The 15,456-nt window shown below is 38.3% G+C and overlaps 1 protein-coding gene across 12 annotated transcripts in view; it reads left to right on the plus strand.

Moving 5' to 3' along the window:
- hdac4 (histone deacetylase 4) overlaps nucleotides 1–15,456 on the plus strand; it is a 528,171-nt gene that overhangs the window by 367,089 nt on the left and 145,626 nt on the right. For 11 of the 12 annotated variants that reach the window (XM_087988782.1, XM_087988780.1, XM_087988779.1 and 8 more), the window contains one exon: nucleotides 11,281–11,412. The exons of the other annotated variant lie outside the window; for it this stretch is intronic. In XM_087988782.1, coding sequence (XP_087844908.1) covers nucleotides 11,281–11,412 — 132 coding nt within the window. The remainder of the gene's footprint in view (nucleotides 1–11,280; nucleotides 11,413–15,456) is intronic. 12 annotated transcript variants of the gene reach the window in all.

Genomic DNA, 15,456 nt, shown 5'->3' on the forward strand with positions numbered 1-15,456 from the left:
AACATGATCTCTCAACTCCTGTACTCAATACTGTGACCAATAAATAAAAGCATACCAAACGCCGCCTTCACTATCTGATCTACCTGCAACTCCACTTTCAAGGAGCTATGAACCTGCACTCCAAGGTCTCTTTGTTCAGCAACACTCCGTAGGATCTTACCATTAAGTGAATAAGTCCTGCTAAGATTGGCTTTCCCAAAATGCAGCACCTCGCATTTATCTAAATTAAACTCCATCTGCCACTTCACATTCCATTGGCCCATCTGATCAAGATCCTATTGTAATCGGAGGTAACCTCCTTCACTGTCCACTACACCTCCAATTTTGATGTCATCTGCAGACTTCCTAACCATTCCTGTTATGCCCACATCCAAATCATTTATATAAATGACGAAAGTAGTGAACCCAGCACGAATCCTTGTGGCACTCCATTTGTCACAGTCCTCCAGTCTGAAAAAGAACCCTCCACTACCACCCTTTGTCTACTACTTTTGAGCAAGTTCTCCTTTTATTCCATGAGATCTAATCTTGCTAACTTGTCTTCCATGGGAAACCTTATCGAATGCCTTACTGAAGTCCATATAAATCATGTCCACTGCTTTGCCCTCATCAATTCTCTTCATTACTTCTTCAAAAAATTCAGTCAAGTTTGTGAAATGAACTTCCTGAGAACGCGATGGATGTGGGTACAATTGCAACATCCGAAAGATATTTGGATAGATACGTGAATAGGAAGGGTTTGGAGGGATATGGACCAGGAGCATCCAGGTGGGACTAGTTTAGTTTGCGATTATGTTCGTCATGGCCTGGTTCCGACCGAAAGATCTGTTGTGCTGTATGACTCGATAATTGGTAACAAAGCAAAAATGACAAGCAATGAGTGGTTAAGGTCTGGAACGCACTGCCTGAGCATGTAGTGGAAGTAGATTCAATTGAAGTATTCCAAAAGGAGTTAGACTGGTATCTGAAAAGAGAGAATGCGCAGGGTTATTGGAGGAAACAAGAAAATGGCAGTAGATGATTTGCTTATTTGGAGAATCACTGCAGGCATAATTGGCTGAATGGTCTTTTTTGTGCTATGATTCTATTAAGTAGGAAAATTTGATTTGTTAGTCTCTGCTTTTATTTGATTTAGTTAAAAGGAGTAAAATCATAAAGATCCGCTGACTTAGTTTTGATTGTATTATCAATGCTGAGTTGACTAATAATCCTGGTCAGTATAATTCTTTACAGTCTAAACACTTGTTCATAATATTCAGGTATATAATCTACTCCAAATATTAACTTATTCAGGAAATTAATTGATATTGAAGATCGCATATTGCAATTTTGTTTGTTGATATTAAAAGTTTTTTTTTAAAAGAAATACCTTTGGGCCAATCCTTTTATCATGCTTTTAAAGCTACTTGCTACACAGTTCTTGAAACTTGAATGAATGGCTAGTTTAAAACTGGCATTTTTATGAGTGAAAGGAGCAATATACTTTTGTGTTAATGTTGCAGCATAGTCATGGTGCCATATTTTCCTTCAATTTGTAGGTTATGATTCAGTTTGCATGATGAGAGCTGTTAAATTGTGTTTAATGCTCATTTTTAGAGAAGTACAGTATTTCAAGGAGGTAATACCAATTAAATTCAGATGAAAATGAATAAAAGAATCCCAGTTGTGAGTAGATAAATTAAAGGCTTTTTGCATAGGTCACCACTATTTAAGAACAACAAAGCTTCTACCATTGAGAGTACTGTAATTCAAAGGAAGCTGAAACTGCATGAGTGGGTTGATACGAAGAAGCCTGTAATTTGTGTAGCTGCTTTGTTGAGCTTAGCATTAAATGTTCTGTCTCTTGAGTTGAAGAGGTGATCTTTGACATCTGCCCACATACATTTCCTGTCAAACAGCAGACCAATCACTCCCGTTCTGTCTGCGCATTCATTGTCCAGCGCCCACGCACAGTCAAACGGAATATTCTTACAACTTGTCATTAAAACTGAATGCATACTGACCCAATGGGCCTTGTAATCGACAAGTAATTTGCTGTGGTGAACAAGAGCTTCTCTGGGCCAACACTTGAGGGAATGTGCACACAATTTTATCTTCAAGCCAAGGGACGACAACTGTTCTTAAATTGTTTAGATTATGATGTGTAGGATTAATACTTGCATAGATGCTTTTTTTTAATCACACTATTCTGCAGAAGTGATTGTTCTAGAATCAGAACTGGGTTTATTGGATATGTTAAAAATCTGAAATAAAAACAGAAGATTTTGAAACGGAGCAGATATAGCAGTCTCTCTGGAAAGAAAAACAGTTAGCAATTCAAGCCAATGAAATTTTAATCAAATAGTATTTACATACACTTTAAGCATTTTGAGATTTAATTGCTTAATGTTGAAGTTGATACAAAGCTAAGCAGCAACGTGTGCTTTGAGGAAGATTTAAAATATTTCTGAATGACTTGGAAAAGCTTAATAATTGGGTTAGAACATGGCAGATAGACTATGACGTGGAAAATGTGAAATTATCCAATTTGGTCCAAAGAACAGATTTGCAGAGTATTTCTTAAAAGGCAAGAGGTTGAAAAGTGTAGTTATGCAAAGGGACCTGGCAGTCCTCATCAATAAGTCACTGAAGGTTAATGTGCAAGTGTAATAAGTTTATTAAGAAGGTTAATGGAATGTTAGTCTTTATCACATGAAAATTTGAGTACAGGAGTAATGAAATCTTTGCTTCAGTTGTATGGGAGTTTGATTCGAGCACACCTGATATACTGCATGCATTTTTAGTCTCCTTATCTCAGGAAAGATATTATTTCCAGAAAGAGAATGTGACAAAGGTTCACCAGGTTTATTCCAAGATTGGTAAGACTATCCAAAGGGAGAGATTGGGCAAAATGGGCCCATATTCTCTGGAGTGTCAAAGAACAAGAGATGATTTCATTGAAACTTACAAATTACAAAATAAAGGAATAGGCAGGCGCAAGTAAGCTGTTTCTCCTGATTGAGGAATCTAGAACCAGGGGTACAATTTGTAAAATAAGGTCAATGGCACTTGGGTTGGAAATTATTTTACTTAGGGGATGGTGAATCTTTGGAATTCGCTATCCCAACAGGGTGTGGAAACTTGGTTATCTAAATATGTTTATAGTAGAGGTGGATAAAATTTTGATGATCACTGGTGTAAAGGGACAATGTGGATAAAAGACACTGAAGTATTTGATCAGCCATGATAGGATTAAATGATGGAGCAGTCTTGATGGCCTGAATGGCCACCCTTGTTCCTATGAACCAAACTTCAGATTGTTTCTCAAATGTGATTCTTTTTTAGAATATACGCATTGTCAACATGGGCAACATTTGTTGCCCATCTCATGTAAAGCCCTCGAGAAGGTGCTGGGGACCTATATTCTTGAACTGTTGCACTCCTTGGAGATTAGAGATACATACAGTGCTATTTGGAAGGGAGATCCTGAATTTTGAATCGGCTACAGTGAAGGAACAGTGATATAGTTCCAAGTCAGGATGGTGTGGTAATTGAGTGGTACTTGCAGCTGATGCTGTTCCCATGGATCTGCCCAAATCTTCTCAGTGGTAGTGGTTATGGGTTTGAAAGACACTGGCATATTGCAGTTGCTGCTACTGTGCATCCATAGTGGAGGGAGTGGATGTTGAAGGAGATGGATGTGGTACCAGTCAAGCAGGCAGCTTTGTCCTGGATGATGTTGAGCATCTTGAGTATTGTTAGAGTTGCAAACAACCAAGAAAATTGAGGATGTTCCATTACACTCCTGACTTGTGCTTTGTAAATGGTGGGCAGGCTTTGGGGAGTCAGAAGGAGAATTACTCACTACAGAATTCCTAGACTCTGACCTGCTCTTTTGGTTGCTGTATTTAAGTGGCTAGTTCAGTTCACTTTTCATCCATGGTAACGCCCCAGATTTGATAGCAATGGTAATGTCCTTGAACATCATGACAAATTGTTTGGTACATATATTGTGCTCATGCTGCTTGCTATTGATCAGTCTCAGTCTGCATATTGTCCCGGTGTTTCTGCATATGGACAGTTTTATGTATACATATGCCATATATATAAACCAGTGGTATATGGATGTTGGCCATTTTTCCTGAAAAGTTTAAAAATCAAACTTTTTAAGACCCGTGATTTTAAAACAGTAAATGTATCCTGAAGCATTAGTAGAAATTTTTTTATAATCTGCAGGTATTCAACAGAGGAAGAAAAAAGCTTTTAGCTGTGGTCAAATCTGGGATGAGCAACTTTTAGATTTAGTTCCTAAGCTTTTGGGCAGTTTCAAGGAGACCTGACTGGGTCAGAAGCAAGTATAATCTCTCCTAGAAAAGGAGATTTTTCAGAACAGTTAAGGAAACAAATTACTCTAGTGAAAGAATGTAGGTTGTGAAACATCCAGTCGAGGGAATGTTTGGTTGTTCAAAGGTTGAAGAAATCTAAGCTGTCAGCCATATGAATAGTCGAGGGAAAAGGCTCCAAGTCTCATAGGATGGAACTGAAAAGAAGCTGACCGATTTTATAGGGAAGAAATTTCTCTGATCTTTTGAGTCACTACAATGATGATGCCTGGGAGTAAATGAAATTTGGTTTTGCCACATTTTGAAATTTTTAAAACTGTTACATCTAGCCTGTTTTTTCTATATTATATATCTGCTTTATTATTAAAACCAAATCTGCAGACTGTGTGCTCGTGTTTCACTGAAATCTAAGAGGTAGGACCAGGAGTAGACCATTCAGTCCCTCTCGCCTGCCAAGCCATTCTATAAGATGTTGGTTGATCTGTCCCAGACCTCAACTCCTTAATAGTTCACGTATCTACCTGTTGCCTCTTTAAATACTTCTAGTAATCTAGCCTCCACACACTCCAGAGTGAGAATCCTAGACACGTACTTTCCTGTAAGAGAAGAAATTCCTTTCATCTCCGTTTGAAATGAGTATCCCTTTATTTTGTAAGTACAGTATGTTTCCTAGTTTGAGGTACCCCCAATTGTGGAAACATCTTCTCAATATCGACCCTGTAAAGCTCCTTCAGAATCTTGTATGATTCACCCTCATTCTTTATGACTCTGTATAAATGCATAACCTGTTTAGCTGCTCTTGATAAGTGAACCCCTTCATCTTTGGAATCATCTAGTGAATCTCTTTTGATCTGCCTCTAGTGCCAATAAATCCTTTTTTAAATACAGGGACCAAACTAGACACAGTTCTCCAAGTGCAGCCTCACCAATACTCCATGTACTTGTAACAAGAATACCCTATTTTTAAACTCCAAATCCGGAGAAATCAACACCAAAATTCCCTTTGCCTTCTTAATTACTTGCTGAACCTGCATGACCATGTTTTGTGCTTCCTGCACAAAAACACCCAGATTCCTCTGTGCTGCATTTTCCAGTGGTGTCTCTCTCTTTAAATAATGGTGGGCGGCACAGTGGCACAGTGGTTAACACTGCTGCCTCACAGCGCCGGAGACCCGTGTTCAATTCCCACCTCAGGCGACTGACTGTGTGGAGTTTACACGTTCTCACCGTGCCTGTGTGGGTTTCCACCGGGTGCTCCGGCTTCCTCCCACAGTCCAAAGATGTGCAGGTCAGGTGAATTGGCTGTGCTAAATTGCCCATAGTGTTAGGTAAGGGGTAAATGTAGGGGTATGGGTGGGTTGCGCTTCGGCGGGTCGGTGTGGACTTGTTGGGCCGAAGGGCCTGTTTCCACACTGTAATCTAATCTAATCTAATACTCAACCTTTGATTCTTCCTACCAAAGTGCATGACTTCACACTTTCCTACATTAAACTCTATTTGTGAGATTTTTGACCATTCACTCAACCTACCTATACACTTTACAGACTTCTTGTGTCCCGTTCACAACATGCCCTTCCACCTATTTCTGGATACTTTATACTGTTCCCTCCTCCAAATCCTGAATACAGACAGTTAATTGAAGATGTAGGTCTGCTTCTCATGGCACTCCATTCGTTATGTCTGTCCAACTTAAAAGAGACCCGTTAATCTCAACTCATTGTATCTGTGTATTAAATAATCCTCAGTCCAGGAATTATGCCCAAGACACTGAACTCCTCTCTTGTGCAGTAATCTTTTATGTGGCAATTTATTGAACGCCTTTTGGAAATGAAAAACTATGCATTAAATTTTACAAAAATGTGATCTCTCAGCCCAGATTTCCTTGTGGGATCAGACCTGCCTATAGTAACATCAGCTGAGATCATAACAGCACTTCAGTATCTGTGGAGTCATGCATGTGTCTGTGGGTTATCTACTCAGCACTTATGGCTGAAAATGAATGCAAGTGCTTCAGCCTTATCTTTTATCCTGATGTACTGGACTCCACCATTATTGAGGTTGGGAATTTTGTGAAATCTCCACCTCCTGCTGGTTGTTTAATTATTGATCACTGCTGACTTCACCTGACGAAGGAGCAGTGCTCTGAAAGCTTGTGATTTCAAATAAACCTGTTGGACTGTAATCTGGTGTCATGAGACTTCTGACTCTGTTCACCCCAGTCCAACACAAGGATCTCCACACCATGGCATCATTGATGAGGGTTGATCTTCTGGCGTGGTGGTAATAGTAGCATGGAAGATATGCTGAGCCATGACATTCCAGATTTTGGTTGAAGAGAATTCTTTTATTCTGACTTCATTTCAAGTACATTTATCTGAAAATTCAGAGTGGCACAGATGATTTTATGTTAAATGTTCAATTATTTCTAAGTATTGAGAACAGTCACAAGTTCCTTAAAAAGATTTCCAAAGGGAACTAGTTTGCTTTTCAGCTATGTTTTTCCTGTTTTGAATTTGCATAAGTTTCTTTGATGATGAGCTCTTGAGATATTATCATTTGAAATTGATGAAGATTCCTTTGATATCAAAGTCAGTCAGACTGATACTACTTAACTATAACTATTCATTCAGTTTCCTAATATTTGCTATGTAATAAATGCAGGATAACACATGAACACAGGAATTTAATGAATGAATCTGACACTTTGTTGCATGAGCAACAAAGTTCGACAGTACAAAATAAAGTATCCTCTTCAGTGTTTAAAGTTCAGAATAATGTCAACACATTTCACAAATGCCACTCTGATGAAGATAAAACAAGTGTTATTGACAAGGCGATGGCCTAGTAGTATTATCACTGGACTGTTAATCTGTAGACCCAGATAATGTCCAAGGGACCCAGGTTCAAATCCTGCCATGGCAAATGTTGGAATTTGAGTGGAATAAACATCTGGAATTAAAAAGTCTAATGATGACCACGAATCCATTGTCAATTGTCAGAAAAACCCATCTGATTCACTAATGTTCGTTAGGGAAGGAAACTGTCATCCTTACCTGGGCTGCAGTACATGTGACTGCAGACCCACAGCAATATGCTTGACTCTGGGCAATTGGGGATGGGCAATAAATACTGACTTAGTTAGAGACACCCATATCCCATGAATGAATTGTTTTAAAAAAATCACATATCATTGATCAATTGTCTATAAAGTATTTTTCTGCTGAGCAAGTTATGGTGTGACAATGTTGGCATTACACCTAGAACATCACCATGTTAACTAATCATCTCAGACAATTAATGCAACAGTGAGCAAAAATGTTACTGTCCCTATTTTAGGTAAACAGCTATACTTTAGAAATACTGAGTGAACAATGGTGAACAAGGAATTCTGGGTTTAGATTCTAATTTAGAATTGGAGTTTGAAATGAGAGAGAGTCATTTTCATTCCTACTTTACAAAGGAAGTTATTAAGGTACTTATTGAACATTAAAAAGAGTGTTTTTGTTGTTTGACCTCTGGGGGGGTGGGGTAAGTACAATTTTAGAGGTAAATCTAAATTATGTAAATTAAGTATGATGTGTAAAATCAAAAATGCATCTTAATTTGATGACACGATTTTTAAATGTCAAAGAATTGCTCATCTTGAAAGCAATGAATCTGACTACCTCAGTGGGAAGTGATGCAAACAGGTGGGCAAACACATTCTTTCCTTGTTAGAAAAATGCCAAAGGAAAATATAATAATTTATTTTCTTTAAACATCAAATTTCATACACAGTGTAGATGGGGGGACTGCATAAATACATTTCTAAAACCTTACCTGGTATTGGATTTGGAAAAATAGTTTAAGAAAGTGATATAGATAGACTAATGTTATATCAATTATTCCTTTAATTGTTCAGTCACTGTCATTTTCACAACCCCTACGGTATTCTCGGAGCAACATAATTTTATACATGACTAAGTGTAGAAACTTGGTGATATAAAACTTTTTTCTTTTGGTTGCTTGATTGTAAGACTAGCATGCTGGAGCGCGTATGGCAGTGAAGGGCAAGCTACAGTTTGTGCCCATAGTGTAACTAAATCACAATTCACTGTTGTTGTGGAAAAGTGTTGAACAGAAGCAAGCAACTATGGGTAGTGCAAACATTGCCAATACTACTACCACTACTGGAGCTATGTGGTATTTCCAGCATCTGGGTTCAGTGTAAAGTGACTATGTTTTGTCCCTGTCTTATTTTTAAAGACCTTAACTTGGGTATGTGATTCTCTGCATTACTAAACAAGTCCTATTTCTGTATAAAGCAATATATTGGAAAATTTACTGAACCTTTATTCCAGCTTATTCTATCCTCACAAACCCCTTTTTTGAAAGCATTGCTAATCAGTCTGAGAGTGCCTGGTGCCCTGTGACAACTTGCTGAAGACCATGACAACCTTGGCACTGAGGTTACCTAACACCTGCACACTGATTCTGTTAGGCTGAACTTGGAGAGGTTACTGATTATAACAAGGAATACAAACCTCTGTTTTTATTCCAAGGGTTGTCAGTGTCAATTGTAGACTTGTTGTCACCTTGTCGGAATTTAGATAATTATCACTGACTAGATAAACAATTATATTGACAAAATTCTGAAAAGATGGGGCATGTGGATTCTTTTTAACTATACCAATTCCAACAGCTTATAAAGCACTTTCAACTCCATAAAACATTCCAAGACTTCACAAGAGAATAAAGAAATAAAATACCAAATCACAGAAGGAAGTGTTATGTAAGATGACCAAAGGTTTGGTCAAAAAGTAACTTTTATGGAGGAAGATGAGGTGTCGAGGTTTAGGGAGGGATATTTGCCCAAAAGTTGAACTCCAGATCGCATTTCATGCAGTCACTAAGGCTATCTATTTCTACTTGCATATCATCATTTGACACCTGTGACAACTCTTTGTTGACTATTTTGATCACGTCTTGGCTACCTCTGGACTTGTCTATTCCAATAAATGTCTGACTGGTCTCCCCCAATCTTTGTCAACGTGATGCCACCTCTTGTGCTCCCAAGGACCATCTCTTTTACATGCTATCTTGGGTAACGTTATCCAAAAGCACACAAGTAGTTATCAGTGTGCTGGTTATGCTCTGATCTGCCTCACTACTCTTGCCTCATTCTCTGTTGCTAAATTATCAGACTGCTAATGCAGCATTCAGTATTGGATAAGCAGAAACATCCTCCTATTAACTACTGTTAAGATGTAACCCATTATTTTGGCGACTGTTCCATACTGTTTCCTAGTTACTGATTTCATCCTTTTCTCTGGCAATAGTGTGAGGTTAAAACCAACTGGGAGAGAGATCATGTTAAATTGAGATGGAGCTGGAAATTACTGTGGATGATAGCCAAGAAAATTCTAAAAACTCAACTATATTTGTAGTTGCAAATTTCATGTAGGTACACTTTGGAAAATCTTCATGCTTCATGCTTTACATTTAAAACACAGTTAATTTACAAGCTCAAAATTAAATAGAAGAAACAAGTTAAACCATTACACTTACAACAAATTTTAGTTCAAAGCTTGAGGATGAAAGATTAAAACTGAAATTAAACAAAAGGTTCTTGTGTAAATTAGCATTAATAATAAGTAGTTCTTCTCAATAAATTTAGTATCTAATAATTAACCGAATCACCTACGTTTTAAAGAACCAAAACATAATTCTAATTCCTTTCTGAATTTGCAAATAGACTGTAAAATGTGGGTAATCCGAATATAGAATTGCAAAGAAATTAAAGTGTAACCCAAGGCTTATTGAAAATGTCTAAAAGTGCTTTTAAGCATGAAATACACTTAATGAAGAGGCCTAAAAATTCAGAACACAGCGTGGCTCATTGTAACTCCTTTCATGAGAAGCCCTTCATGAAGATTTTTTATCTTTTTTTAAAAATGGGGGAAATTTGTTTTTAAGAAAAGCTCTAAGATGATAAATTACACCTTTGTTATGAGACAGCATAACACTTTTTTGTAGGAAGCCTTCAACCCTGCTGTAAGGTATGAAATGTGGTAGTCAGGTTTGCATTTTAAAAGTGATGCATTTGTTGATCCTCTTTGTGCTCTTAATTCCTTTTATATCCCCCTATCTCCATGCGTAAGAACTTTAGCCTAAGTTGTAACATGCATTTTGTTAGCTGGTTACACACACAGATTTCACATATTGTGATCAATGAGTCATTCCTAGCTGCTGAAAGCGCATCATAGTGATGTGTCATTGAATATATATGTTATTAATGGACTGCTTGCCTTAGCACAGACAAACGTTTTCCATAGGCAAAAAAAGTACTGTCAGTGCCCAAAATGTGAAATATAAGGAGAAGATACTGGGTCACTACCTAAAACATTAACCCTGTTTCTTTCTTCACAGATTCTGCCAGACTTGGAGTATTTTCAGCATTTTCTGTTCTAAGAAAACTTTGCATAGCTAGTTACTTGTAGTGTTATAACCTATTACATTAATCCTCTGAACACTGAGTATGGTTGCAGCCCTTTAATGACTTGCCAATTTCATCCATTGATAAGGAATAGAGCAAATGTACCCTAAGTACCCTGGTTTAGCAGAAAGTCAACATGTACAGATATCAGGCAAGGTTATGTTCAGGTGCAATGCTGTGTGACGACTGCCAGCACTTGGGAGTGTTTTATCGGATAGTTAACAGTTCATACAAGATGGGGCAGCAGATTGATAGAATAATACTGTGACAAAGAATCCACACTGTGGGAAGAGGAGGGAAAACATTTGAGAATGATCTACTTCTTATATCCTGATTAAAAATTGAACATGCCAGACAGAATTATCTTTTACACTGCTTGAGTCTTTGAAATGGATCAACCTGCTGCGCAATGAACTGTACTTTTGTACAAAAAGGGTCAGTATTGTTGTCACAAAATGTAATTTCTGGTGTTTGATCTAACAGCATCTGAGCCAAACTTAAAGGTACGCTCCAGATTAAAACAGAAAGTGGCAGAGAGAAGAAGTAGCCCTTTACTTCGAAGAAAAGATGGCAGCGCCATAACCACACTTAAAAAGAGACCCATGGATGTTCCAGGTAGGACAATAGTGGCTGTAAGTGAATGGCATTCTTTAATGTCCTCTTGCTTACACAGAGATGCCAATTCCTGATAGATATTTTTTGCTGTGCTGATGTGAGCCATTGTAACTGTTTCTGAGAGAGGTTCAAACCTGCTGTACCATTCAGACAGATCATGACAGATCTGATTACTCCACATTCACATTTATCCGGGATAACCTTCACCTGTCAAGAATCAATCTACTTTTGCCTTTAAAATATTCAAAGCTCCTTTTGCAATACCACTGCAGTCCATTTGCTATTGGTAGGCCTGCAATACCATTACAGAGGGAATTCCAGAATTTTGACCTAGCGACACTGAAGGAACATTGATGTATTTCTAAGTCAGGATAATGAGTGGCTTGGAGGGAAATTAGCAGGTGGTGGTATTCCCATGTATTTACTGCTTTTGTCCTTCTAGATGGTAGTGGTTGTAAATTTGAAAGGTGCTGACTGAGAATCTTTAAACTAGCAGGCAAGATATAATGCTGTGGTTCTGTTCGCCGAGCTGGAAGTTTTTGTTGCAAACGTTTCGTCCCCTGTCTCGGTGACATCCTCAGTGCTTGGGAGCCTCCTGTGAAGTGCTTCTGTGGTGTTTCCTCCGGCATTTATAGTGGCCTGTCCCTGCCGCTTCCGGTTGTCAGTTTCAGGTGTCCGCTGTTGTGGCCGGTATATTGGATCCAGGTCGATGTGTTTGTTGATGGAGTTTGTGGATGAGTGCCATGCTTCTAGGAATTCCCTGGCTGTTCTTTGTTTGGCTTGCCCTATAATGGTAGTGTTGTCCCAGTCAAACTCCATCAACAAACACATCGACCTGGACCCAAAATACCGGCCACTACAGCGGACAGCTGAAACTGACAACCGGAAGCGGCAGGGACAGGCCACTATAAATGCCAGAGGAAACACCACAGAAGCGCTTCACAGGAGGCTCCCAAGCACTGAGGATGTCACCTAGACAGGGGACGAAACGTTTGCAACAAAAACTTCCAGCTCGGCGAACAGAACCACAGCAACGAGCACCCGAGCTACAAATCTTCTCACAAACTTTGGGCAAGATATAATGTTGTATTCTAAACCTAATCCATGAAAATATCATTCTATTAAAATAGACTAAGCTTGTTGTCTCTTTCTTTCCATATTATTTCATGATAATTGTTGACTCCTTGCCTAGAGTATGCTTTTTTATATAAATTTAGAAAGTGAAAGTCACCAGTCTGTTCCCCCACATCTGTGGCCTTACTCAATTTTCACATGTTGATCAGGATAGTAATTATACTGTCCACTGAGAAAGTACAAAAGGTGATGTTAAAAATCTTGTATTTTAACAAAAAAGTAAATTATTTAACTGAAATCATTATTTCATTTATTTCAATATGTTTGTAGTGGAAATTCAGTTTTACCTTTCTTCATTCAACATAAATTTTTAAATCAAAATGTAACCCTATCTGACATCACTGTACAATGTTTTAATTAAATTTAGATTAATTGACGTTTCACTGACATTGCCTTCATTAAACTACTCATAGAATCCCTACAGAGTAGAAACAGGCCATTTTGCCCAACAAGTCCACACCGACCCTCTGAAGAGTATCATACCCAAACCAATTCCCCAACCCTATCACTCTACATTTCCCCTGACTAATGTATCTAACCTACACATCCCTGAACACTGTGGGCAATTTATTGGCTAATTCACCTAACCTGCACATCTTTGGACTATGGGAGGAAAGCGGAGCACCCAGAGGAAACCCGCGCAGAAACGGGGAAAATGTGCAAACTCCACACAGACAGTCAACCGAAGCTGGAATCAAACCTGGGTCCCTGGTGCTGTGAGGCAGCAGTGCTAACCACTGAGCCACCATGGCGTCCCCAGTGCAATTTTGAGTTTCCCTAGAGTGTCACTATGATATCAAAAATCTGAGTCAGAACTTGAAAGAAATGTCCTGGTAATGAATCACTTCTTTGTTGATTCATTCAGGTACGCTTCTGCTAGTTAAGACTATCGTCTGAGGCCAAAATTGTCGTAGACTCAGTGACGTGTTATAAAGTTGAAATAAATGGCAATGGGCACTGGTTTCCTGATGGTGCCTGTGCTTACTGTTCAAATACATTCCATATTCTAACTTAACAGTTTTTGTTTCTTTCAATTTGTAATAAAATAATTGTTTTCATTAGTTATCCATTCTCAATGGAACCAAAGTATTCACTGAGTCTTTGATGTCACCCTAGACCACGGTGAAAGAGGAAAAATTAAACCATTTTAAAAGTTTGAAATTGATGAAGAGGTTTGAATGGATAAGCCATTTTTTACTTGCAGTTGACAAGCATTTTAGGATTGGAGTGATGCTGGAAAAGCACAGCAGGAGAGAAAGCATCCAAAGAGCAGGAAAATCGATGTTTCGGACAGGAGCCCTTCATCAGGAAGGGCTTTTTCCCGAAACATCGATTTTCCTGCTCCTCAGATGATGCCTGACCTGCTGTGCCTTTCCAGCACCATTCTAATCTTGACTCTGATCTCGAGCATCTGCAGTCCTCACTTTCGCCAAGCATCTAAGGATGCTGAGGGAAGGGAGAGTGAACATTGTGGAGGTATTGGCAATTATTTTTGGGGTGCTATCAGGGAATGAGAATTGCAGACATTACCTTTATTCCAAAAAGAGTATAAAGAATAATCTAAGCAACTACAAATCAGTCAGTTAGACTTCAATGGTGAGGAAACATCTGTAAATAATAATTCTGGACCATTCGGAGAAGTGTGGCGTATTACATTTTAGCAGGAAGAACGGAAAAACAGTAGAAAATAAAGGTGCAATACTAAAATAGGTGAAGGAACTGAAGAAGCATAAATCATTAAAAAAGTGGCAGGAAAGGCTGAGGGAGCATTTAGTAAAGTGTACAGATTTTAGGCTTTATTAATTGGGGCACAAAGTATGATAGCAAAGAGGTTATGTTGAACTTGTATATGATGCTAGTTTAGCCTAAGCTGGATTATTGTAAGACGTTCAGATGCCACATTTTTGGAAGGGTCTGAAAGCATAGGAGAAAGTGTGAAATAGGATTATGAAAATTATTTTGGGGATGAGGAATTTCAGTTGTGAATATTGGTTGTTAGAGAGTTGGAATTGTTTTCCTTGTGGAACTGAAGATTGAGAAGAGATCTGACAGAGGTATTCAAAGTCATAATAAATCTAGACAGAATAAATGGGGAGAAATTGTTCTCACTCATGAAAGGATGAGTACAAGAGAACACAGGTTTAAAATAATTAAAGAACCAAACGTGATGTGTGAAAATTTATCCTCATGAGTGGTTAGGCTCTGGAATGCATTGTCAAAGAGTGTTGTAGAGAAAAGTTCAAGGTATTCAAAATGGATATGATGATTATTTGAAACAAAACAATGTTCAGGGTTAGGCAGAGAAGACAGGAGAATGGTGCTCAGATGCTCCTTTGCAGAACTGGCACAGACATGGTGGTCCAGCTCTGTGATCCTTAGGTGATCTTTGTCAATGCTGGGTGTGTTTCATACAGTGAACCTTGCCATATTATTTAGGTTCCCAAAAATGTCCACATCTAATGCATATAAGCTTCCTGACAATTCAAAAATGAAATGTTGCTCATGCAGTTCGAGGTAGGTTCTTAGCAGAGGAAGTTTTCCTATCTGTGGCATCTGTTAAAATAACCCATCATTAGCAGTATCATTAGACTCAAAATGTGAACTGTTTTCTCTCTACAGATGCTGCCAGACCTGCTGAGTTTCTCCAGCAATTTTTTTTTTCAGATTTCCAGCATTCACAGTTCTTTGTTTTATTTTAATGTCATATAATCAACTGTAACCTGAGCCTCTGACTACATATCCATTGTACCACTAATAATAACTAACCCTATTTGTTTGATAGTTACATTTATAAAACTATTGCTTATAAATTTATATGTCAATAAAAAGGTGTAAAGGCATTCAGTTATCAGCAATTTTATCAGTAAGGTGATTTTATTTCACTCATTTTCTGCAAAAGTACAGAAGGAG

This window comes from Chiloscyllium plagiosum, unplaced genomic scaffold (assembly GCF_037043375.1).
Source record: "Chiloscyllium plagiosum isolate Xiang-an unplaced genomic scaffold, Cpla_swu_hap1 HiC_scaffold_7, whole genome shotgun sequence".
Lineage (NCBI taxonomy): Eukaryota > Metazoa > Chordata > Chondrichthyes > Orectolobiformes > Hemiscylliidae > Chiloscyllium > Chiloscyllium plagiosum.